Below are 27,482 nucleotides of genomic sequence, written 5' to 3' on the forward strand. Positions count from 1 at the left end.
GTTTGATTAGGGTTTCCATTAGTTTGCTCACTATTGATGTGAGACTCACTGGTCTGTAATTTGCCATCTCCATCTTGGAGCCTTTCTTGTGGAGTGGAATGACGTTAGCTGTCTTCCAGTCCATCGGGACGTTACCTGTACTAAGGGAGAGATTGAAGAGCGCGGATAGCGGTTCCGCTAGGACATCACCCAACTCCCTGAGCACCCTAGGGTGTAGGTTGTCAGACCCCATTGCCTTGTTGACCTTGATTTTTGACAGCTCGCAATAGATGCTGCTGGGTGTAAACTTGAAATTACTAAACGGGTCAACTGATTTAACCCTTGTCTGTGGCTGAGGGCCGATTCCCGGTGCCTCACGGGTGAAGACTGAGCAGAAGTATTTATTTAACAGTTGGGCTTTTTCCGAGTCCGTTTCTTCATAGTCTCCGTCTGGTTTTCTGAGACGTACTATCCCGCCCGAGTTCTTATTTCTGTCACTGATATACCTGAAGAAAGATTTATCTCCTTTCTGGATGTTCTTTGCTAGAGACTCCTCCATGCGGAATTTGGCCTCCCTAACTGCTGCTTTGACGGCCCTTGACTTGGCCAGATATTTTACTCTAGAGTCCTGTGTCCCTGATTGTTTGTAAGAGATGAATGCTTTTTTTCTTCTCTTTGATGATGTCCGAGATCTCCGTAGAGAACCACTGTGGCTTGTTGTTCCTACTCCGTTTGCTTACTGATTTAACATAGCGGTTTGTTGCTTCCTGTATGGTGGCTTTCAGAGTTGACCACATTTCTTCCACACTGTCGGTGTCTGCTTGGCTTTGTAGCGCCTGGTGAACGAAGTCTCCCATGTCTTGGAAGTTTGTGTCTTTGAATTTGAGAACCTTGGTCATTGTGGTAGATTTCGTGAAACCTTTCCTGAGATTGAACCATATCATATTGTGGTCACTGGAGGCCAAAGTTTCACCCACCGAGACCTCTGTAATACTTTCCCCATTGGTAAGTACTAGGTCGAGTATTGCCTGATCCCTTGTTGGTTCAGATACCAGTTGCCTGAGTCTTGCTCCTTTCAAAGAGTTTAATAGCTTCCTGCTGTTGCCGGAAGCAGAGGAAAGTGTGACCCAATCCACATCAGGAATGTTGAAGTCACCTACCAATACTGTGTCACCCAGCAATGTGCGTTGGTTGTCAAGAGGGAAGGTGCTCAGCCGTTTCGCGGCTTGTCTGCGCGAAATCCGGACTTTTCTTGAAATGAAAAACGTTGAGCATCCTGAGTTAGTTAACACTCAGTGGCTCCTGAAGTTCTACTATCTCGTGGACATGACTGAACATCTAAACCAGCTCAATGTGAAAATGCAAGGCGTTGGAAATACAGTCTTATCCCTTCAACAAGCAGTGTTTGCATTTGAAAACAAGCTAGAACTCTTCATCACCGACATTGAAACAGGTTGTTTACTACACTTTGAAAAACTGGGAGAGTTTAAAGATGCATGCACAGCCAGTGACCCTGCTCAACATCTTGATCTTCAGCAGCTAGCGGGCTTCACATCTAATCTCCTGCAGTCATTCAAAGTGCGCTTTGGAGAATTTCGTGAGCGCGCTCGTCTTTTTAAGTTCACCCATCCACACAAGTATGCAGTGGACAGTGCTGACCTGAGTTACATCACCGGTGTCTCCATCAGAGATTTTGAGCTCCAAGCTGCAGACCTGAAGGCCTCAGACATGTGGGTGAATAAGTTCAAGTCACTGAATGAAGATTTGGAAAGACTTGCTCGACAGCAAGCAGAGTTGGCGAGCAAACACAAGTGGGGAGGAATGAAAAAACTTCAACTCGCAGACCAGCTGATTGTCAAAACTTGGAACGCGATTCCCGTCACATACCACACACGGCAGCGTGTGAGTATTGCTGTACTGACAATGTTTGGTTCTACGTATGCATGTGAGCAGTCTTTCTCACATCTAAAGAACATTAAGATCAACCTAAGATCACATTTAATGGATGGAAGTCTCAACGCCTGCATAAAACTTAACCTCACCACGTATCAACCAGACTACAAAGCCAACGGCAAAACCATTTAGCACCAGAAGTCGCATTAATGGTAAGAACTACTTTATTCATCATTGGTTAGTAACAGCATAACAACGTTATTAAAAAGAATTCAGAGACTTCTTGTACTTTAAAAGTGTTGGTCTTACATAAAATGCACACATTTACTTGTATTTAGTTTTAAACATATTGAATGGCTCTCGCGGAATTACATTTTAAAATATGTCATATTTATGGCTCTCTCAGCCAAAAAGGTTCCTGACCCCTGCTCTGGAGGGACATAGAGTGCATTCAGTCGAAAGTTTTTGTTCCTAGTTGTCTGGGCTATACCTTCTGAACAAGTGGGTGTTATCTCCTCCTATTAGTAGGAGGTGCAGAAAAAAAAATGATCTGTTCTAGTGACCTCGCTGATATAATCTGCTGGTGTGCAGTGGATATAGTTTATGGTTTATTATTTATAGTCTGCCTTTAACAAGGCGGATTACAACTTTACATACATAATAAATTTCCCTTTTCCTATTATAGGATCTGAATTTGGTTCTCAGAGTACTCTCTGAGGCTCCTTTAAGGTCAGCCTCCATTAAAGATCTCACTCAAGATGATTTTTTTGGTTGTGATAAATGTCAGTTTCGTTCGTAGCCGCCAAAGTCTCACCCGTCCCCGTGAGGAATCCCACCCGTCCCCACCCGTCCCCGTGAGGAATCCCTCCATCCCCACCCGTCCCCGCGAGGAATCCCCTCCATCCCCGCCCGTCCCCGTGAGGAATCCCCTCCGTCCCCGCCCGTCCCTATAAACTTCAGAAATAGTTATTTCATTTAATTATGCTACTGAATTAAAGGCTCTGGTAGAAACCCATTTACAAATAAGCAAAAAGACTTTATTAATTTGGAAATATTAATTGGGTAGAATACATACTTTGTAAACGGGTTTCTACCAGAGCCTCTTTTGTTTATAAATTTTTATCAACACAACTAATAAACTACTTTATCCTGAAGCAAAAAAAAAAAAGAAATAGAATTCTTTTCCTACCTTTGTTGCCTGGTTTCTGCTTTCCTCATGTTCTCATTCAGTTCCTTCCATCCACTGTCTCTCTTCCTTCTGCGTCTTCCATTTGCTCTGTTCCTGTGCCTCTCCCTTTCTCCCCCCTTCCAAATTGGTCTGGCACCCTTCTTCTTCCCTCCGCTCCCCCCATAGTCTGGCATCTCTGTTTTCTTCCCTGCCAGCGTCTTCGCCCCACTCTCTCTTCCCCATTTCCTTTCAGCATCCTTCTCCCCCCTCTGTCTTCCCCATGTCCTTTCAGTGTCCTTCTCCTCCCTCTGTCTTCCCCATGTCCTTTAAGTGTCCTTCTCCCCCCTCTGTCTTCCCCATGTCCTTTCAGCGTCCTTCTCCCCCTCTGTCTTCCCCATGTCATTTCAGCGTCCTTCTCCCTCTCTGTCTTCCCCATGGCCTTTCAGCGTCCTTCTCCACCCCCACCCCACCCCCGTCTTCCCCATGTCCTTTCAGGATCCTTCTCCACCCCTTTGTCTTCCCCATGTGCTTTCAGCGTCCTTTTCCCCCCCCCCGTCTTCCCCATGTCCTGTCAGCGTCCTTCTCCCCCTTCTGTCTTCCACAAATGCTTTCAGTGTCCTTCCCACCCCCTCCCGTCTTCCCCATGGCCTTTCAGCGTCCTTCTCCCCCCTCCTTCTTTCCCGCCCCGGGTGCAGCAGAGCCGGCCAGGTCCCCTTACTTTTGTGGCGCTTCCCCGACCGACCGACAACAGCCCCGGTCTGACAAACCTCCCTGCCCTTAACCGCGAATCTAAATTTCCTTCTTACAGCTGCTGTAAGAAGGTAATTTAGATTCGCGGTTAAGGGCAGGGAGGTTTGTCGGACCAGGGCTGTTGTCAGTCGGTCGGGGAAGCGCCACAAAAGTAAGGGGACCTGGCCGGCTGTGCTGCACCCGGGGCGGGGCGGACCGCCTCCCTCCCTTGGTAGCCACTCGAGCCGCGAGGCTACTCCTCCTTACCTACCCTGCCTGCAGCACAGAGCCGAACGGAAGTCTTCCCGACGTCAGCGCTGACGTCGGGAAGACTTCCGTTCGGCTCTGTGCTGCAAGCAGAGCAGGTAGGGAGAAAAGCCGCGCGACTTAGTACATCCAGCCCCGCAGGAACCCCGCGACCCTCGAAGGTGTCCCCACGGGATCCCCGCGACCCTAGAGAGCGTCCCCATGGGATTCCCGCGACCCTAGGGGGCGTCCCCACGGGATCCCCGTGACCCGAAGGGGGAACCCGCGGGATGCCCGCGGGTCCCGCGGGATTCCCGTCGTCCCCGTTCCCGTGCAGCTCTCTACTCTGAACCCTTGGACACCCCCTCCCCCTTCTCTCAAACTCAGAGGAGGGAGATTTGGTGGTGACACCAGGAAGTATTTCTTTACAGAAAGGATGGTGGATCACTGGAACAAACTACCGGTGCAGGTGATAAAGGCCACTAGCGTGCTTGACTTTAAGAATAAATGGGACATCCAAGTGGGATCTCTACGTGGGTCGAGAAGCACTCTGACTTAATGGGGTGGGACAGTAGAGTGGGCAGACTTGATGGGCTATAGCCCTTTTCTGCCATCATCTTTCTATGTTTCTATGTTTCTAACTCACTGGAAGAGAGCATTTTAGGAGATAACAGCCACTTGTTCAGAGTGGTATGGCCCCGACTAAAGGAATGGAAATGATCAGATAAGACATATTTTCACCTTATTTGCACTGTCTTATTATTTGCAGTTAGTGCACACAATTGGTAATTATTGCACACACTTTTCAATGCTATGTATTGGGAGTCACAGCAAAGGCAGCATTTCTGAAAAGTTGTGCAGACCTTCCAAATGTTTAGCTACTACACAGAAGTGAAGAATAATATGTTTTAAAATACTACATTTTTTTGTAGGGGCGAAGTGCATAATATGTTAGAAAGATTTGGAGGCAAGTACATTTTCTGATTCTGTTATTAATACATAAGTACGCCTACTTTTCTCTAAAAATGTTTAATTTTGTTCAGAGTACTTGCAAATGAACAATATATCAAAAAAGTTCTGATAGGATAAAATTTAGCATCAAAACTGTTTTCTTCTTTATTTGCAAATACCTGTACATATTTAATGTAATTCTTAAGGTTGCATAACATAGAAGTCAAAATTACTTTTCTGTTTTACAGATATTTTGGTTGTATGTGATTGTTATGAATTAATAATTTTTATTAATGAGAAAAAATAGTGAACAATGTTCTATACTTGTGTATAAAATTTCATTTCAAATATGTGATGGAAACAGGGCTTCTTTGTTGACCACCAGGATTAAGTCAGGCATACACTGAGTGATGTCATCTGAAGGCGTGGGGATAGAACAGCTCTTTCTAGTCTCAGAACTAATGTAAAGTTCTGAACATGGATGCCCCTTCCCACATACAGCAGTCTGCTCAGTACTCGCCCAACATTTTCACTGAAGTGCATTATTTTATTGTTTCCTTTGTCATAATTTTCATTTATTATTTTTTTTTTTTTAAGTTTATTATTTACAGGGGTCTTTTGACAGGCAGGGGCAACGCCAGGCTTCAGGCCCTATCCAACCTGCAGCAATAAGATAACCAGCACTGACATTCAGAGGCTTGTGTCATTTGTTTATATTCAGTGCATTGTCAAGAAGACTTATGAATATGGACATGTGTTTCTACAAGCCTGGAAAAAATAATTTCAGCCAGCTCTGTGACCTTTATACATCACAAGACTCTCTGCTTTCACCTTCTGCTCAGCACAGTACTTTTGTCCTGAAAACTTCAAATCTCTGTAATCTCAATCTCAATTCTGGTTACCTTGGAGGATGTCTTCTCATCAGTTTTTTTGCCTACCCAGAACAACTCCATTAATTTCTGCAGAAAATGCTCAATGAGGTTCTGCAAGGATATTCTGGGAGTGGAGTATCAGGATCCTACTGTCCCACAAGCTTCTCAATTAAGAAGAATTACTGATGTGCAAAGACAGCCACAATTGTCTCAGGATTCAGTAGACCTTCTTATTCTTCAGTTAGAACATTCTGCTATTTTGGAATCTACAGAGATTCACAATGCATCCCAAGGGTATCTCCCATAAGAGGAAAGAACTATCTACAGGAATCCCATCAGATTCATCCTCTCTTCGCATAAGGATTATTTTCATTATGAAGATATCATTCATGCCTGATTTGTGCAATGGGAGCCTACTTCAAAATGCTAGGTCATATAGCCTCTACAGTGTATGCAGTCCTTCTCGCATGCCTCAAAATGAGAAGACCTCAGTAAGAATTTAGATTTTAGTGGAATCAAAAATCCTAAGCCTTTATCTTCCAATATACACTTTAAGCCACATTGCACTTGTAGACCACAGAAATCAAACAGTTGAAGGGACTTTCCTTTATACCGTAGAAGCTCATTGTGTATTTGCCACAGATGCTTCCAGCACTGGCTGGGGAGCCAGCCTTGGCCCTCTACTTATCAGAGTGTCTAGTGACTAGTCAAATCTAGAAAAAAAGTTTTTCACATTAGTTTTTTAGAGTTAAGATCAATATTTTTACTCCATCCAAATGTTCACCCACCTTCTTAATGTTTAGTTAATACTGATTCAGATAGACAATCAGGTGGCAGTGTTATATATCGGCAAATAAAGAGGTGAAAGGTACTTTCTACTATTGGAAAGGAAGGACGAATATGGACAGAGCAGTCCTGAATCATAAAGCCATTCAAGCTATCTACATCCCATGGAACCAAAACCATTGGATCATTGGATTCTCAAACTCTACAATATTTATTTTGTAGAAGGCCATCAAAGAAAATTGTAAATGACCTCTATACTGCTCCATGTGCCCATTTTCATCTTGTCTTGCACAGGATGTTCTAGCCATAAGAATATAAGAATAGATTTACTGAGTCAGATCAGTGCTCCGTTTCGCCTAGTATCCTGTCTTCACAGAGGCCAATCCAGGTCACAAGTACCCGGTAAAAACCCAAATAGAAGCAACATTCCATGCTAATGATCCAGGGCAAGCAGTGGCTTCCCTCATGTGTCTCAATAGCAGACTATGGACTTTTCTTCCAGGAACTTGTCCAAACCTTTTTATAAACCAGCTATGTTAACCGCTCTTACCATATCCTCTGGCAACATGTTCCAGAGCTTAACTATTCTCTAAGTGGAAAAATATTTGCTTCTATTGGTTTTAAAAGTATTTCCCTATAATTTTTAGTGTCCTCTAATCTTTGAAAATTTTGATTGAGTAAAAAATTGATCCCTTTTTACCCGTTCTACACCACTCAGGATTTTGTAGACTTTAATCATATCTCCCCGCGATGAAGTTACGGGGAAATACTTTTAAAACCAATAGAAGGAAATATTTTTTCACTCGGAGAATAGCTACTGTGATATAACTATTGCCCCATGTCTTTCTCAATAACAGACTATGGACTTTTCCTCCAAGAAATTGTCCAAACCCTTTTTAAAACCAGCTATGCTATCCGCTCTTACCACAACCTCTGACAAAGCGTTCCAGAGCTTAACGATTCTCTGAGGAAACAGTACTGCTTACCTTCTATCTTAAACCTTATAAGCAACAGTGGAAGAAGAACCTCTTTACTCTGGACTGTAAGGAGATAATTTTATGAAGTCATTACCATATGTAAATATCAACTTCATAAAAAGTATATGTTTTGGCATCAAGGCATGTGCTTTGCAGGTAGGTAGAAACTTGCAAAATATAGGCACAGACATTTACACCAGCTCTAATGTCCACACCTGCAAAGTAGGTATGTGAAAGGCAACTTACACTAGTATTTTATAAAGGAAGTAGACACTTATTTATCTTTATAAAATATGGCTTAGATAGGCACCATTTCTAAATAACTCTCCACTATAAAAGGCCTCCTGGCCCAATCGAGTCGGGGGGTCGCGGCTTCAACGGGGCAAGAGGGCTTGGCCTCCCTCTTGCCCCAATGTTGTTTGTGGGGGGGGAGTGATCCATCGCGGCAGGAGAGATGCCTCATCTCCCCTACCGCGATGCCATCACTCCTCTACCGGAACTGCCGCGGGTCGCAGCAGTTCGGGTAGAGGAGTGATGGCATTGCGGTAGGGGAGATGAGGCATCTCTCCTGCCGCGATGGTTAGGTTGCCGGGCCGCTGAACTGATGGCGCCAACGGCCATCAGCTCAGCGGTCCGTTTTTCGGCACTTAGACCTGGTTTTATTTCGTCTAAGTGAAAAAGGTCTAAGTGCCGACTAAACTGTATTGGTTATACCTGTTATATGGCTAGGTGTAGGTCGGCCCATCTCCCGCCCACCGCCCGCCCTTTCCCCTCCTCTAAACACACCTCTTTTCTCTCTGTGCGTTTAGAGGCAGGGGAAAGGCCTAAGTTGGTTTTAGATACGTCTAAAAACCAGCTTTGGTTATGGGTACTTGGACGATCGTCCAAGTAGCCATTTAGGACACTTTTTAGACGGGTATTTTTTTTATTATTACCCCCATAATCTGTATTTGCTTGGGCCACTGTAAGTAGAATCCTTATAACAAGGTATAGATGCTCTTGATTTGGGCCTTTTATACCCAAGGTCAAAAGGGCACATTCACAGATATTTTAGTCAATTGAATGTTAATTCTACAAAATGATTGAGCTGCATAACAGCTGAATAATTGGAGAGAACTTATTCTGTATTGCAAAATTTGTATCTAGGTTGATTTAGGAAGTATTTTGATATTGTCTGCCAGACATTCTAGTGCATTGATCAAATTACATACAGTCAGTCTCCCTAATAAAACTCATTTTTCTTGGATCCTCAGCAGGCTTCTATGAGCAAAATGTTTGCATAACCATATTGCAGCCAAACTCTTCATTGGTCCAATAATTTATATATTTTTTATCTTGGAATTCACTTTTCTATATCAATACAGTAATATCCTCCATCAGGTTATTATTCATGTACTTATCTTGTAAGCTTTTCTGAAGACTCTCAATTAGGGCTACCGCTCCCAACATGAATTCACGTTTCAAATATTTTTTTCAGGGTTGAGCACAGCTCTGAATTCATACTTTGTGAGGTAAAAAAGCTGCTTTGCTGACCTCTTTGGAATGACTACAAGACGGCATTGTATTTTCTAAAACAGACAATATTTTTATTATTAGTAAAATGGTAACACAAGTTTATAGCAGCGGAGTCATAACAGCAAGAAATATATATATTGTCAGTTCAGAATATGCAATGGAGAGTAACACTTACACTCATATGCCGAGCAGGGGGCTAGCACACCCTCCAGGCATAAGCAGGTAAATCTCTCTGGCCCTACTTGTGATGCATTGTCTTTTATACAGATAAATTCTTGCTTTGTTTCAAAAGGCTCATCCCCGAACTCTGGTCATATGACTCCCTAATGATACAAAGAATGTATACCTAACTATTCCCCCCCCCCCAGTCCACGCCTCTCACTTCCTCCTCCATGAGAGGGGCCCTAACAGTCCAGAAACAGAGGGCACTTCGGGAACTTCTTTTGTCCATATCTTGAATCCTTATCACCTTGCTGAGGCTGATTTATTCGTTATACAACACTGTATGTCTTCAGGATGGTGTCCTTGTAAGCAGTCTTATGCCGCAAATGGAAACAAAGATGCAAGGGTGACATTCCAGCATCCTGGCCATGCCTGGATCCCATGGCTTGCTTTAGAGACAGGCACCAGGCCCCCACATCCCTGCTCCCCCTTCATCCTTCAGGGGTTGTTACTTGTTATGGGTGGTTTATGGCTTCACAGGGTGCCTTGCATATGTCATACGGCACTGATAACAGCTCAGTACAAGTGAACAATGACCACCGAACCTTGGAGAAGTATCCTCCTTAGGAATTAGGCCAGCAGGAGTATCATTTTCATAGATTAGCAAAGTACATGCTGTTCCATCTGGTTAGCTTGTAAAGAAAGGCTGCGTAGACTGTGAGAAAATATGTGTTAAAATGGCTATAGTGTCCAACATACACAAGGTATTTCTCCACCAGGTAATTCAGGTTATCCAACTCATTTGCAAACACATTAAACTAAATGAGGATTCCATTTTACAGTAGATAAACTAATTCAGTCTTTAAAGTACAAGCTTGATCCAAACATTCTATAGATCAATAATCTTGTATTTGAAAAGAATCCATTCTTACTCTCCTGCCACACACCCAGCAGCATTCTAGAGATTTCTGTGAAGGCAGCTGACGACAAACGTATTTAAAGGTAAAAACATCCTGCTTACAAATAACCCCACCCTTTGGAGAAGAGTCCCATAAGAGCTATCCAATCAATTTCTTAGTTTAATCCCTCTGGGGCTAGCGTATGGATCTGAAAAATCCAGAGCTGCTCTTTTAAATTTAAGAATTACCACCTTCCTACCATACTCGTCCCATACCAATAATGTGCCATTTAAAGTCTCTTAAAGTGTGACCAATTAGATTCCAGTGCTTTACTAAAGGTTTCATATCTGTATGTATTCTAGACTTATGCTCATTAAGACTTGTCTTTATGGAGCAATGAAATGGGAATCAAAATAGGCACACGAAAGGGACAAAGTCCAATTAGTTCAAGCAGCTCTTATTATGGAAGTTGTATTACAACCAGGACGAAAGAAGTCATCATGCCGCTGTATCGTGCAATGGTGCGGCCGCATCTGGAGTACTGCGTCCAGTACTGGTCACCGTACCTCAAGAAAGACATGGCGGTACTTGAGGGAGTACAAAGAAGAGCAACTAGACTGATAAAGGGAATGGAAAATCTCCCATATACTGAAAGATTGAAGCAGTTGGGACTTTTCTCCCTGGAGAAGCGAAGACTTAGAGGAGACATGATAGAAACCTTCAAGATCCTGAAGGGCATAGAAAAAGTAAACAGGGGCAGATTTTTCAAATTAAGGGGCGCCACAAGTACAAGGGGGCACTCGGAGAAATTGAAAGGGGACAGGTTTAGAACAAACGCTAGGAAGTTCTTTTTCACTCAGAGGGTGGTGGATACATGGAACGCGCTTCCAGAGGCTGTTGTAGACAAGAAAACATTAAATGGTTTCAAAGAAGGTTTGGATAGATTCCTAGAAGAAAAAGGGATTGAGGGGTATGGATAGGTATAGACCATTGCTCAGGCAATGGGCCTGATGGGCCGCCGCGGGAGCGGACTGCTGAGCAGGATGGACCTAGGGTCTGCCTCAGCGGAGGCAACTTCTTATGTTCTTATGTTCTTAAATTCATGCCCAGACTCAACACTAGCTAACACAAAGCCTTTATCAGGAGTTGAATCAAGTATCTATCAAACAATAAAACATGTACGTATATAAAAACAATTAAAATAATATAATAAAACTATAAAGCAAGCCGCTTACTAGAATATCCACAGAACTGTTTATGAAAATAAAATGAAAACTATAACACAAGACTATACCTTGGAACAACAAAATATATAAAAGACTGTGAGAGTGAAAGATGAACATCAAATAAGCATGTATCTAATATAATAAAACCCTAGACGCGCATGCGCACTCTTACCTGCGTGTTCCGTGATCTCTGATCCATGATCAGTAGGTCTGTGGTGGCAGGAGTGCGCATGCACGAGTCCCCAGCCTTATAGCACCTACCTACACTCGCCAGCAGGACTGGCCACCAGCGCTGGACTCCCTGCTCCCCACAAGATCACAGTGTTGGCTCGTCTCACGAGCCGCACCAGTGTTGGAGAAGGCTTCTGACGCTGGCGGGGACTGAGAGGAGCCGCTGCGACACCTTTAAACTTAAAAAAAAATTCGCCCGGAGCAGGCCAGACCGCGGGGCGGGCAGGGAAGCGCAGACAAAAAAGACTCCAGCCGTGAGCCGCTCAACGGGACCAGGCAGGCAGGCAGCCAGCCAGCCACGTGAGGGAGGGCAACAGAATGAAAAAAGGTAACGTGCAGGGAGAAACTGGGCCTGCCTGCGAGGAATGCAATAAGGGAAGGGGGGCCCTTGGAGCAGGCTAGACCGCGGGAAGGGAAGGGGGAGGGGCCAAAAGGAGCAGGCCACATCGTGGCACAGGGAAATGGGGGAGGAGGGAAATGCTGTTGCTGCTGCACAGGGAAATGCAGGGAAAAAATGACAGACAGCAGGAGGGAGGGAGACAGAAAGAAAGGAAGAAAGACACAGGGGCAGGGAGAGGGACAGAAAGACAGAGAAAGGGGGCCAGGGAGACAGACAGAAAGGAAGAAAGACTGACAGACATATATTCTAGTACCCGTTAATGTAACGGACTTCAAGACTAGTTATGGTAGGTGCCTCTGGAGGCGCAATTCCAGTGCTGTTTTTTTAGGCGCTAGTAAGCTCCTTTTAATTTCTCTTAAGCCCACTTTTAAATGGCATTTTGGACTTAACTTAGGCCTAGGTTAAGGCACCATTTATAGAATATGGGCCTTTCTGTGTAATATTTTTATAGTTGCTTTAAAATGCAAGCTGCATGAAAGACTGAAAATCAAATGATATCTGACGCACCAAGGTTTAGAGCAACAACAGATTTATGTGGCTGACCAATTTCATCATGTGGTTCTTTGGAGACAATTTCTTAATGATATTTTTTCATCTGGACTTCTTCTGAGACAAATTAGAGGATATTTATCCTGTGACTAAATACATTGGACCCTGTATTCAATTTAAAGCCACATATGATCAGAAGCGTATTACCTTTTTGGACCTACAGATCCTTAAGAACAAAACATTACAAACTATGTTGTACTGTAAAAAAACAGACAGAAACATATTTTTATGGTTCCATAGTTTTCATCTTTTCTGTTTCCATGCAAGTCTCCCTATTTGTCAATTTCTACCTCTTTGAAGAGTATGCTTCTCGATGGATGAATACAAACATCTTGCTAAGGATCTCTTGAATAGATTTCTTTGCCATGGTTATCTGTGGCAAGTGATTAAATCAGCTCATATGAGAGCTAAATATGCCCAGCGTGAACTTCTTTTACAAGATGAACATAAGGAAACTGATTTTGGTTTGATTTGTGTGCAGAAATCTAACCCTCTTTCTACCCAGATTATTTTACACCACTGGCATATTATGCAATTGACAGAGGTTTTTTCTGATCAACTGATGTTTGCATACCAATAGACTACCAATATAGGGGAAGTTGTTAACTCAACGGTATCTGAGCACTGGAGACATGATCTTTTCTTGCACTGTAACTTCATGTGACACTATCTCATGTCATCTATTTAATCCAGTGCCCATGTGATAGGGCAGACGATACGCTCTATAAAGACATTTCTTATTGAGCATACATCTAGAGTACATACACATAAAGTGCCTTTAGTAAAACACTGGACTCTAATGGGTCACACTTAAGTGACATGAAATGTCACATTTATTGATATGGTAGGGTAGGAGGATAGTAATTCTGAAAATCTTTTAAATTTAAAGGCGCAGCGCTGGATTTTCCATCTCAATACTGTAGCCCTGGAGGAATTAAATGAGAGAATCTCCTCTAAAGGGTGGGGTTATTTATATGCATGATGTTTTTACTTTTAAATACGTTTGACATCAGACACCTTCACAGGATTTCTGGAATGCTGCTAGGTATGTGGCAGGAGAGTGAGAATGGATTCTTTTCATATGCAATGGTAACATCTTCTCTATTGTTTATCTATAGAATGTTTGAATCAAGCTTGTGCTTTAAAAGAGTGAATTAGTTCATCTGAAATGATATCCTTATGTAGTGTTTGCAGAGTATGAATTCAGAGTTATGCCTCTACCCTAAAGAAGATATCTGAAACATGAATTCATGTTGGGGGGCTAGTCCTAATTGCGAATTATCAGAACAGCTTGCAAGATAAATACACGAATAAGACCACCGATGGGGGATATTACTGATATAGAAAAGTGAATTTCAAGATAAAAAAATACACATAAAATATTGGACCTACGGAAAGTTTGGCTGCAGTTTGAGCATGCAGACATTTTGTTCATAGAGGCCTACTGAGGATCCAAGAAAAATGAGTTTTATTAAAGGGTATTATATGAATTGTGATGGATATTAATTAGATTGACAGTCTGGTATTAGCTATTAAGGGAGTGATTTACAGACATTCTAATGCAGATATAACATTTGCACACCTCCAGTATGTACAGTTCATCAATGAATGGAAGCATGCTTCCATTTGAACCAGTGTTCTGGTTGACTGTAACATTCTCAGAGTTATGTTACATCATCATTTTTGCTAATACTTGTAATGTTCTTGAAATTGGCCCATTGAAGGAAGAAAAACTAATTTCATGGATTTTAAACTGTTAAAATGGAGTTTGTCATGCATTCCTTTCAAATACAGCTGATATTAGTAAGGCTCTACTGGCAAAGAGAAAAAGATTGGAAATGTATACTAAGGCTTCTTTAAAAACCAGTAATCAAAAAATTGAACACATATGGAAGACACAACAAGAACAAAGGTAAGCTTTTTATACTGTAAACATGAGTATGTATAGATGCATTCATATATGTCAGTTATAGGCATAGTCTAGCCATTCAAGGGGTCAAGGTTTGAGATATTTATAAGTGTAGATTGTTACTGCATTTAATCCAATGCATTTTATTTTATTTATTTATTTATTTTTTAAATTTCTATAGCGTTTTAAACTAATTTCTATATTGTTTAAAACTAATGTGAAGAAAAAAAAATTGCATTAAACTCGTATGGAGTATAGAAGAAGTTTCAAGTTTATTAAAATTTGATTAATCGCTTATTCAAAGTTCTAAGCGATGCACAAAAAGTAAAATTACAAATGTCAGGGGGAACAGAGCAAACAATTTTGACGAACCAGACAGAACAAAAGGGAAAAAATGGGGAAAGAAATACAATTGTTGATAGTAAATAAGATAAATAAGGAAAAAAACAACAGGGAGGGTAAAAGCGGAAGACTTGAAATAAGTCAAAATAAAATCAATTAAAGGCTCCTAATCTAGCTTACTAACAGTCAAATACATCTTTAAAAAGAACCAGATTAATAGCAAGTAGACAGAAAAGGAAAAATACTTTTGATACAAACATTAATAACAAGGGACAAACATTTCTGCCTCTAACCACTAAATAAATAGGACCAGATTCATAAATGGTACCATAAGTGGTAGGCGCCGTACAACTGCCTATCTTAATTGCTTTAATTGATTTTAATTGTTAGATAATTGATGTGCCATTAAAAAACAATTAAAAACTCATTTTAAAAAGTGGGTGCTGTTAGATGCCTATGAAGGTAGGTGTCGTAATTGCTTCTAAGGAGGCGTCTAACAGCACTTAAGGTAAAAGTAAGCAGGGGTGGGTGAAGCTGACCTTAGGTGCTGTTAGATGTGATTCTCAAAAAAACTTAGGTACCTGAAATGTAGGCCAGTAAAACTCTGGTCTACATTGCAGACACCTAAGTTTTCAGATAGGTGCCGTTAACCGTGATTCTTTAAATGGCACCTAAGTGTGATTGACACGTGGCTGGTACTACTTTTAGAGGCAGCTGCTGATTTAAGCACTGTTTACAGAATCTGGCTCATAGTGTTTGAATTATCTCTTTGAGTTGGAAAGGGAAAACATACACATCAATCTTACTTCACTAAATAATCTCAAAATCCTCAAAGCTCAGTAGACACTTATTACTAGAATTAACATAGTGTTACTACAAACAGGAGTCCCAATACTATCATTGACTTCATATCAAAGAACATCGATCATATGGAGACGGGGGGAGGAGTCAATTAAGATGGCGGACTGAAGTCGTTTGGCTGAACGCTCCTGAGCCTATCCTCCTAATAATGGTGAAGCGCAAGTCCAAAACTCGGGTTTTTCCTATTGAACCCGAGTCACAGCAATTACCTGGCCCTATGGATGCGTTCGTCGAACGCCGGGCCCAACGTGATCCGGTGAGAGAGTCCTCGGTGCAAGGTGGGGGCGTTTCGGAAAGCCCTTCCACCTCTTTTGAGGCGGTCAGCTTCTCTCCGGAGGAACGAGACACGCCGGCGCAGCCACTCCCTCAACTGTGTTTGCAGGGTGAGGAGAGTGAAGAGAGCGTGGCGGTAACTTCCGGGAGCTGTGAGGAGGAGGAAAATGAAGAACTGGCAGCCCGGAGAATGTCTACAGCATTTCCAACGCAGGAGGTCTTGGGGAAAATAGAGGAACGGCAAGAATCACCATTACCTTTAAATTCTCAAACAGGTACTGAGCAACTTAAAGATTTGGATATTAAATGTTTCCTAGCTCCTCTAGAAAAGCCTTCAGTGGTGGATTTAAACTCAATTTGGGAGGCAATCTCAACATTACAGATTTCCCTGGGAAATCAATTGCAAACTCTGTCTACTCATTCTGCAGGGATACTTTCTGAGACTTTAAAATTGCAAAAAAAAGTGGGCAAATTGGAGGAAAAATCATTAGAACATGAAAGAAAATTGGAAGTTATGGTGAACATTGAGAAAAAATCACTTGAGCAGGAAAAAAAGTTGGAAATATTGGGAGCACAAAATCAGCTCCTTATGAGGGATAATGATAATATCAATTTCAAGATGGAGGTTCTTGAAAATGTAGTACGGAGACAAAATTTGAGACTGATTAATTTTCCAAAGTTAATATCCACTACAGCTCTTGATATGTTTAAACGGTATCTTTCGGAGATTCTAAAAGTCCCACAGAGTTCCTTTCCACCAATTTCAAAAATATATTATATTCCCTTGGGAAAGAAGAAGACTCCGGAGGACAAGCAAGAACCAGTAATAGATGTATTGGACTTAACAAACTTATTAGAGAAGTCAGAATCAGAGGAATTAATGGTTGCCACACTTTTTGTACAATTAGCATTAGATTCAGATAGAGAATGGCTTTTGAAGTTGTTTTTTAAATATAAAGATGTTTTGTTTTTGAATCAAAAAATAAGAATGTATCCAGATGTTTCTAGGATAACTCAAAAAAAAAGGAAACAGTTTTGCTCTTGAGACCACAGGTGTTAAAAATTGGAGCTACATTTATTTTGAGATACCCCTGTAAATGCTTAGTTAATTATAGGGGAGCTAAATATATCTTTTTTGAATCTGCACAGTTATCGAGGTTTATATTAGATAAGGAGGTGATGTGTGCAAGTACCCCTATTTGTAACCAATAAAATGTTCCAAGTTAGTTAATTGGGTCCACTTCAGTCAGCCTAAATTTCTTATGATTTGCTGGATTAATTAATTAGTCTCCGATTTGTGATACTTCTCCCTCATTATTTGTGGACTAATTAACAGTAAAAAGAATGTTAAAATTTTCCTTATATTCTTTTATGTTATGTACTGTAAGGTGGATACTGTTTTATTCATTATGATTGTGTTATCATATAATTTAAACTCAATAAAGTTAAAGTACAAAAAAAAAAAAAGAACATCAGGGAAAACAGGAGCAGAGTAAAACCACTCTGGGAAAAAATTCTGTTCCCAAAAAACCCCCAATGTTACATCAACAAGCAAGTGTATTCCTATCCAAACTAAAGAGAACAAAAATAGTGAAAAAAAAGTGCACATTGCAGTCTCTAATATACTCAAAAAAATCCCCACTTCTTAAGCGAAAACCAAGAATTTAAAAAAACAGCAAAGTACTTACCTTAGGCTCATCAGAGGCCTCATAGTTGCCTGTCTAACTCCATTCATCATTTTCTCAACTAGTAGAAGAACTTGTTGCTAGTTCACAACACTACAGAAAGGGTTTTTTCCTTCAACCTCGACAAGGGCCACTTGTTTCACATCAGAAGGTGGAACAGACAACTGTCCTCCTGATGTAGCATTTTTACATGAAACAAGTGGCCCTTGTCAAGGTCGAAGCAAAAATTCCCCTTCTTTAGTGGTGTGAACTAGCATCTGAGGAGTTCTTCTACTAGTTGAGAGAATGCCCAATGGAGTTAGACGGATGACTATAAGGCCTCCAATGATTCTAAGCTAAGTACTTTGCAGACTGTTTTTGAAATTGTTTTTTGCTAAAGAAGTGGAAATTTTTTTTGAGTATATTAGGGACTGTGATCTGTGGCTCAGGGCAGCCATTTAGGGAGCAGCTCTGCACAGGGCAGGAGCATAGGAAGATCACTTCTATCCTGGTTCATTGCTGGACCACTAGAGATTTTAAAGATACACATTTTACTAATCAGGGATGCGGGAGGAAAGTGAGAGTTAGAGTCAGCTGGGACAGGAGGTGGGAGGGATCACTCCTGTCCTGGCCCACCAGAGCATAAGACAGGCCTGGTGGAGGCATTGGGAGAGAGAGGAGATGGTGCAGTCTGCCAAGGCAGAGAAAGAGAGGAGGGACAGAGTGCAGAGCCTGTATGGGGAGGGAATGAAGGAGGGGGGCTGGGTGTAGAGCCTGACAGGACACTTGAATATAAACTCCCCAGATTATATTTGAATCAACGTTTTTTCCTCCTTTTATGGGGGGAAGAGGTTATCTCAGTTTATATTTGGGTCAGTTTATATTCAAATATATACAGTATCTCTTTCTGTTGGAATGATGTGTAATTAATACAAGAGAGTTTTATGCTATACGTATTTGGTTAGTTTTGCTAATGTTTTTCTACATACCGTGTTTCCCTGAAAATAAAACAGTGTCTTATATTAATTTTAGGCCCAAAAAAGACACTAGGTCTTATTTTCGGGGTATGTGCATGATCATATCTCCCTTCCTCTCCTTTATCCCAATTCTTCCTCTTTCCTTTCTTTTCCTCACATGTGCAGCATCTTTCCTCCCCTCCCATCCCTAGTGCAGCAGGACCCTTGCCCAGCTTCTATCCTACCCTCCCTCCCTCCCATCCCTCGTGCAGCAGGACCCTTGCCCAGCTTCCCTTCCTCCCATCCCTTGTGCAGCAGAACCCTTGAGCGAGCACTTCCTCCCCTCACCAAGCACCTGCCACGCAGCCGAATCCCCATCCTTCCTTCCCTCCCTCCCATTGGAACCCGGCCATGAGCCCTACTTACCTCTCTAAGCAGCGTCGGGCCGGCAGCACTCTAACAGGCTGCTTCAGCCTTGTCCGCCCGTGAATTCACTCTGCCGCATTACTGTGTTCTGTCTTTTTGCATGGAGACCCTGAAGTCCATGATTCTCGCTGCTCAGCCTGGGGAATTTCTGATTTCTCTTGACCTAACAGAGGCCTATCTTCATATTCTGATTTGGGCCTCCCATCAGCGCTTCCTTTGCTTTGCCCTAATTAACAAGAGGAAAGACTGTACAGGCTTGCCACCTCCACCTGCAGGAGACTGTAAACCAAACCCCCTGAGATTGCGGCATTATCCTGCAAACTATGTTGCACCTAAAAAATGTTATAATGTTGTAGGTGAGACATTCTAGACAAGTGGGATGTATCTCAATGGCCACGTGCCATATGCGGAAGCCATATGGCCCCTTTATATCTTATATTTCTAAATGTATCATGGTATGTTTCAGTAATACAATAATTTGCATCATGGCATGTGTCAATAATTTATTCATTTATATATATTATTTCTATAAAGACCCCTTTTGTTGCATGTAGGGGCTTGGAGATCCCTACCAGCTACAGTAAGCCCATTGCTGCTGAATGGACTTGAGCCCAAAGTGGGTGGGCACTAGTGTTCACATGTTTAGGTGGTGCTGTAAGATGTGCTTAGGATTCAGGAGATTTGCTTCCCTTGTAACTTGCATCAGAGGCTGTAGGTAAAATCCAGCCCATGGAAACACAGTGGGGGGCAGAGGACTGGAAAGCAGCTCTAGTCATATGAAAAGAGGAGATGATGTGGAGGAAGTTTTTATACTAATGAAGTGCAGTTTCTGCATGTGGTGGTGCATCTCCTGTTTGTCTTGATTGATTAATTTTGTGACTCATTCGAGCAGAGACTCTCTCCTTTGTGAGTCTTTACATTGCTGCATATGTCTGGTAGTTTTGACGGAGACTTCAGCAGTTGGAACCCAAACATAGTACTGGGTAGAGCTTTGGATTCTTGCCCAGAAATAGCTAAGAAGAAAAAAATAGAAAAATTTTAAAAACTGAATCAAGTTGGGCAGACTGGATGGACCATTCGGGTCTTTATCTGCCGTCATCTACTATGTTACTATGAAGTGCTCTAGAAATAATAGTAGTAGTAGTAGTAGATAAACAGAAAGTACACAGGCATTCAAACACACAAATACCAATACACAAGTACACCCATAGCCACACCCACCAATGCCCCTCCCCTCACACACTCTGAACCTGCAGCCATGCTCTGCATGTTTCCCCCACTTATTTCCTGCATTTTATAGTAAGCTTATTTAAATTTTGCTCCAGTTCACTAAATTAATGTGTAAACCTTTGCAGTTATTGTACATTTCTTGCTTTGTTGTAAAATTTCCCCCCCCCTCTAGTCTTTCCACTTCTCCTCCTACCTGTTGTACTGCTTATCCCGTTGCTCAAATGGATCACTGATTCTGGATTCCGCTCATGTCTTGGTCTGTATGAACCACCACTATTCTCAGCCCACTACTCCTCTTATAGCTTGTGCAGACCCCTGTTCCTGCTCTCTCCCAGTTCACATGTACTCCTGCTGCTTCTTGCTACTGCTCATTTTCTATTTCATGTCAGCCATTTTTGCTTAGGCCTCTTAGCAGGATCATTCATGCCTTCACCTCAGTCTGTGTAGTGTTGATATTAAATGCTAATCACACATACATTGGGATTATGTATTCGATGCTATTGTTTTAGACTTACATTTAGCTCATTAAAGTGTGGAATAGGCTTTATTATATTGTTTCAGTAGTCTGCTTTATTGGAACATAATAATTTTGCTTTCAGTCTATAAATTTAATTTAATAGTAGATTATTTTGCAGCTCATTTTAAGCTATTAAAAACTTGGGACCTCTACTCCCACTGCTTTCTAAGGAAGCATACCATATTATAAACTTTGCAGAAAATATAATATTAATAATTATACTATTTTGTAGGCAGAAGCTCAGCAGTGAATATTCCCAACAATTTGTGACGTTATTTCAGCAATGGGAAGTGGATGTGCAAAAAAATGAGGAACAGGAAGAAAAATTAATTGTAAGTCACTTGGCTACTTAAATATATCTAGTACCCAAATTCTGGCTACAAATACTTTGCATCCTTGCATGCTCAGGTTCAAAAGGCCTCATTTTACTGAATTAATCTTAATTGATCTGTGACAAGTTATATTTATTATTGTTTCCTTGATTATAGCAAATATGTTTTGTGGTGGTGTTAGCTTTGCTGTGCTTTATCATACCATTTAGCTGTGGCAAACAGTTTGAATATACGAGGGGGCCCTGAAAAATTCTCAGTCCAACCAAGAAGAGAATGATTTGGAGCCATGAAACTTACAAGTTATTCCACACTTTTCTTGACACTTTTCGTATCATATCATTGAAGCAAAAAGTGTCAAGAAAAGTGTGGAATAATTTGTAAGTTTCATGGCTCCACATCATTCTCTTCTTGGTTGGACTGAGAACTTTTCAGCAGCCCCTTGTAGTTAGAAATAATGGCTTGTTTCTTATTATCCCTCCAGCCTAGTCCAGAGTGAGAACTAATGAGCTGTGACATCATCATACAAGTACAGTCTGTTTTCGTAATTCATGGTAGCATGCTTCCCGAAAATGTTTGCAAATTGTGAAATCGTAAATAATGAAATGTTGAGTCCAGTGTTCTCCCTAGTGTGTTTTAGCCGGGCCCTCCGCCTGGCTAATTTAGGGGAGCGCCCGGCTGTCATCTTTCATCCACAGATCTACAAGCACCATCCCACCACCAGCATTGAAGCTGCGCGGCAATCCTCTTCCCTTTCCCTACTCCTTCACCGTAAGCAGAGAGGGGTAATTTGCATAGCGTTTGTGGCGCGCGGCCTCAAACGCTATGCAAATTACCCCTCCCTGCTCACGATGAAGTAGGGGCGGGGAAGAGGGTTGGTGCGCAGCCTGGAACGCTATCGGGGTTGGTCAAGGCTAAGCAGGCTTGAGCGTGTGCATTGGGTCAACGCGTCAGCCTGAGTGGTCGATGCTTCGCTTTGTCGGGTGGGCGGCCCTGGTGCAAGTGGCCAAGGAGCACAATGGGCGGCTGGGCAGGGCTGATGCTGTCGACGCTCATCTTGCCGCCCTGGTTCTCGTTGCACGGCTGGTGGTGGAAACGGTGTAGAATTGGAGCTGGCCGCCGTAGACCGGAAGCGAGTGTTGCTGGCTCAGCGGCGGCAGTTGCATGTGCTTTTCACACTCTACAGCGACAACATCCCGCTGACAGTGCAACGCTTTCGGCAGCTCCTGCGCAACATCAATTTCGGGCAAGTCAAGTGGCTACCGGGTGAAGAGGAGGAGGAAGGTGTCCGGCACCGGGGCGAGCACCAAGGCAGCCAAGGCTCTGGTTGCCCGGCTCCTGTTGCCCACTGCAACTTGACTGGCAGCGCCCACAAGCCCCGAACTACTAACTAGACACATACAACCCATGGCCATTACAGCCAGTACCCCGGAGCCCCAGGAGGTGAGACGCCGAGTGCTACTAAACTGATTCATTATTTGCCTGTGACTTTCTGGTGTTTAGGATTAACTCTCTCCATTCAACCCTTGACTTTAAACACACAAGTCTGGAAGTCTAAGCACATTTATTTATTTACTAGTGTTAAAGACCGTTACATTAACAGGTGCTAGAAAGCAGCCCCCTTTCCCTCTCCCCCTCCAGTTCCTCCCTGACTGTCTCTCCATGTCCCCCCTTCTGTCTTCCCCCACCAAGCAAAGCTGTCTGCCTCCCAGTACACCCCTTCCCCAAAGCAGCCCGCTTTCTCTCTCCCCCTCTAGTTCCTCCCTGACTGTCTCTCCGTGGCTCCGTGGTCCCCCCTTCTGTCTCCCCCCAAGCAAAGCTGTCTGCCTCCCAGCACACCCTTCCCCCTAAGCAGCCCCCTTTCCCTCTACCCCTCCAGTTCCTCCCTGACTGTCTCTCCATGGCCCCTCTTCTGTCTTCCCCCCCTCCCAGAAAAGCTGTCTGTCTCCCAGCACACCCTTCCCCCAAAGCAGCCCCCTTTCCCTCTCCCCCTCCAGTTCCTCCCTGACTGTCTCTCCGTGGCCCCCTTCTGTCTTCCCGCCCCCCCAAGCAAAGCTGTCTGCCTCTCAGCACACCCCTCCCCCAAAGCAGCCCCCTTTCCGTCTCCCCCTCCAGTTCCTCCCTGACTGTCTCTCCGTGGCCCCCCTTCTGTCTTCCCGCCCCCCCAAGCAAAGCTGTCTGCCTCCCAGCACACCCCTCCTCCAAAGCAGCCCCCTTTCCCTCTCCCCCTCCAGTTCCTTCCTGACTGTCTCTCCGTGGCCCCCCTTCTGTCTTCCCCCCCCCCAAGCAAAGCTGTCTGCCTCCCAGCACACCCCTCCTCCAAAGCAGCCCCCTTTCCCTCTCCCCCTCCAGTTCCTTCCTGACTGTCTCTCCGTGGCCCCCTTCTGTCTTCCCCCCCCCCAAGCAAAGCTGTCTGCCTCCCATCACACCCCTCCTCCAAAGCAGCCCTCTTTCCCTCTCCCCATCCAGTTCCTCCCTGACTGTGTCTCCGTGGCCCCCCTTCTGTCTTCCCCCCCAAGCAAAGCTGTCTGCCTCGCAGCATACCCCTCCCCAAAAGCAGCCCCCTTTCCCTCTCCCCCTCCAGTTCCTGCCTGACTGTGTCTACGTGGCTCCCCTTCTGTCTTCCACCCCCAAGCAAAGCTGTCTGCCTCGCAGCACGCCCCTCCCCCAAAGCAGCCCCCTTTCCCTCCCATCCCGCGGTGTGGACGGCTCCCTTAGTCCCTTGCCGCCCCCTTCCCGCGGTCCCGACAAATGTCCTGACTCCAGCAGGGGCCGCAGCACTCTAAACACGCTGCTTCGTGGCCTTCTACTGGCCTGATTTGCTCTGCCATGTTGGTGTTTAGTATTTAGAGTTAGGTATTTATTACTTATCACTTTAGCTTGGTGCGTGTGTGTGTGTGTGTTTGTGGTGCTTTTTAGCTCATGAACTCCAATTGCTATTATTTACATTACGTATGGTCAGTGAGGAATTGCACTTGCACTTTATATGACAAGACCCCAATAATGGATTGTTAGCGAGGACCTGTATTTGCACTTTATATTTATATTGTTTTCTATGGTGCTACAGGTTGCATTCCCACTTTTAGTATGATATGACCCTAATTAGGTATTTGTAGTGGGATTTTTTGCATTTGCACTTTATGTCTCATTCTTGCCATATATTTTGTATTTCATGTAGCACCTTGCACTTTGTATTTCCTTTAGAATTATTTATCTAGATTCCATAGATCTACCTCACAACATCTTTTCTACGTTCCATCACTTAAGATGGTCAGTACTCGACGCACAACTATGTTTCCAGTTACTGCTCTGCTTACATGGAATTCTCTACCCTACCATATCAGAGAGGAAATAAACAGGGATAAATTCAAGGGAGCTTTGAAATGCTTCTTATTTAAAGATTCTTTCGAGCATTGATCTCAGTCCCTCAAGGAAATGGTATCCATAAAGGAAATCACCTCCCTTTTGTTTCCCCCCTTTCCTTGATCTTATTGTAGTTCTACCCTTTTCCCTCTCGTTTCTCTTATTTGTAAGTCTTCGGTCCTTGTAATTTGTTTTAAATATGTTTTTATCATTTTATATTGTACATCGCTTAGTAAAAAAAGATAAGCGATTAATCAAATACATATTAAACTTGAAACATGGGAGAGAGAGGGAGAAAGACTTGGATCTGGGGGTGGGAAAAAGAAGATATTAAGTGTTTAATCAGTGGCATAGCTGGGGGGAGGCCTTAGAGGCATTGGCGCACTTTACACCCGGCCATTGTTATATCTTATATGTTTACCATAGGGTCTAGTATATTTATAGTATTTATTGTTGCAGGTATTAGGAAAGTTTTTATTTAAAGGTGTGTTTTCAGGGAGAGTATGTATGTATTATGCTCATTTAACCCCTTCTCCTTGGTGTAAAAAAGTCTATTTGGTTCTGGGAGTGTGTTGAATTTTGTATGTATTTTTTGGCACTTATGGACTATATGATCTCATTTAAACTGCGGTCTGGTGCTGGTCACCTTGTGAGATATTGCCTGAGCCAGAGGTCTACGTTTATTCACTTATGAAGGGCTCATACTGATGTCTATTATTTACTAATTTACAGACTTGCCCCATCTCCTTAGACTTTTTCTCCCCAAGGACCAGGTGTGTTAGCCAATTTTGTATTGTTCTTGTCAGGTTTGATACTGGCCAGTAGTTATTCGGAATAAGAGGATCTGCATTACTTTTTTTCAAAGGTGGCTTAAATGCTACTGAAACACTGCCTAAGTGTCAAACCTTAAAAAAGAAAGTCATATTGAGCACTGGAAAATAATTAATAACAATTAACTAATAAAAATAGTGCACATTTAGTGATCTGTTTACTAAGGCGCGCTAGCCGTTTTAGCGCACACTAAACACTAACGCGTCTATAAACTATAATGGACACGTTAGCATTTAGTGTGTGTTAAAATGGCTAGCACACCTTAGTGCTGGTTCGCACGGACAACCAGGTCGCCATGTATTATATCAACAAGCAGGGGGGCACGGGTTCCAAGTCCCTGTGCCTGGAGGCGCTGCGGCTCTGGAATTGGGCCGTCCGCCGCAACATATTCATTCGTGCTGTCTACATTCAGGGCCAGCGGAACTATCTGGCGGACAGGTTGAGTCGTCTTCTGCAGCCTCACGAGTGGTCTCTCCACTCTGTGACCCTGCGTCAGGTGTTTGCTCGTTGGGGGACTCTGGACGTCGATCTGTTCGCATCCCCCCTCAATCACAAGTTGCCCCGCTTCTGCTCCAGGGTTTACACCCCTCTCAGGATCGAGGCGGATGCCTTCCTTCTGGATTGGACGAATGCGTTCCTGTATGCATTCCCTCTATTCCCTCTGATTCTGAAGACTCTCGTCAACCTCAAGTCTTCGCGTGCCACCATGATTCTGATAGCTCCTCAGTGGCCCCGACAACCTTGGTTCTCCCTTCTGTTGCAACTCAGTTCCAGGGAGCCTCTTCCTCTGCCTATTTTTCCTTCTCTGCTTATGCAGAGTCAGGGTTCTCTGCTTCATCCCTACCTCCAGTCTCTGCACTTAACGGCTCGGTTCCTCAAGACTTAATTCCCTCGTTCCAGCTCTCCCAGCCTGTCCTGGATGTCCTGGAAGCGTCTCGGAAGGAGTCCACTCACCAATGTTACCATCAGAAGTGGACCCGCTTTTCTTCCTGGTGTGCTACTCGACAGCTGGAGCCTCTGTCTGCCTCCTTGCCTGCTGTCCTGGATTATCTTTTACACTTATCTGCCATTGCTGCTTTTCATCAGCCGATTGACGGGAAGCCTATCTTGGTTTATCCTGTGGTTTCCCGCTTCATGAACTGACTTTTCCACGTTCATCTGCCCCTTAAACCTCCTCAGTGGTTTGGGATCTTAACGTGGTCCTTGCACATTTGATGAAACCCCCGTTCGAGCCGCTAGCGCGGGCTCACTTGAAGTATCTTACTTGGAAGGTTGTGTTCCTTATTGCTCTCACTTCTGCCCGTCGGGTCAGTGAGCTTCAAGCCTTGGATGCGGACCCCCCTTTCACTGTCTTCCATCATGATAAGGTGGTACTCCGCACCCATCCTAAGTTCTTGCCCAAGATTGTTTCTGATTTTCACATCAACCAATCCATTGTTCTTCCTGTGTTTTTTTCCGAAGCCCCATTCTCACCCTGGAGAAGCGGCTCTGCATTCTCTTGATTGTAAGCGTGCGCTGGCCTTCTACTTGAGGCGCACCGCTCCTCACTGTACTGCTCCCCAACTGTTCATCTCTTTCGATCCCAATCACTTGGGTCGCTCTGTTTCTAAGCGGACCATTTCTAACTGGTTGGCCGCTTGTATCTCTTTTTGTTACGCTCAGGCTGGTCTCTCCCTCCCGGGTCGAGTCACGGGCCACAAGGTAAGAGCGATGGCGGCATCTGTTGCTTTCCTCCGTTCGACTCCCATCGAAGAAATCTGTAAAGCTGCCACTTGGTCCTCGCTTCATACGTTCACCTCGCATTACTGTCTGGATACTTTCTCCAGGCGTGATGGCCGCTTTGGCCAGTCTGTTTTGCAGCGTCTGTTCTCCTAAATTGCCAACTTTCCCTCCATCCCATTGTAGCTAGCTTGGAGGTCACCCATATGTAGAGAATATGCTGCCTGCTTGTCCTGGGATAAAGCAAAGTTACTTACCGTAACAGGTGTTATCCAGGGACAGCAGGCAGATATTCTCACAACCCACTCACCTCCCCGTGGTTGGCTTCTTTGCTTGCTATCTGAACAGAGGACACGCTGAGGAGACGCATGCCCTGGGCAGGGTGGGAGGGGCACGCGCGCAAGCCTGAAGGTCTTCGAGCAAGTCTGCTTGCGAAAACGTCCGCTAGGGGGCTCCATTGGTGACGTCACCCATATGTA

At 43.6% G+C, this 27,482-nt stretch overlaps 1 protein-coding gene across 3 annotated transcripts in view; it reads left to right on the forward strand.

The window, feature by feature from the left end:
* SYCP3 (synaptonemal complex protein 3) overlaps positions 1-27,482 on the forward strand; it is a 54,811-nt gene that overhangs the window by 18,221 nt on the left and 9,108 nt on the right. For all 3 annotated transcript variants that reach the window (XM_033953314.1, XM_033953313.1, XM_033953312.1), the window contains exons 4-6: positions 4,948-4,982; positions 14,378-14,495; positions 20,994-21,093. In XM_033953314.1, coding sequence (XP_033809205.1) covers positions 4,948-4,982; positions 14,378-14,495; positions 20,994-21,093 — 253 coding nt within the window. The remainder of the gene's footprint in view (positions 1-4,947; positions 4,983-14,377; positions 14,496-20,993; positions 21,094-27,482) is intronic.

This window comes from Geotrypetes seraphini, chromosome 7 (genome assembly GCF_902459505.1).
Source record: "Geotrypetes seraphini chromosome 7, aGeoSer1.1, whole genome shotgun sequence".
Lineage (NCBI taxonomy): Eukaryota > Metazoa > Chordata > Amphibia > Gymnophiona > Dermophiidae > Geotrypetes > Geotrypetes seraphini.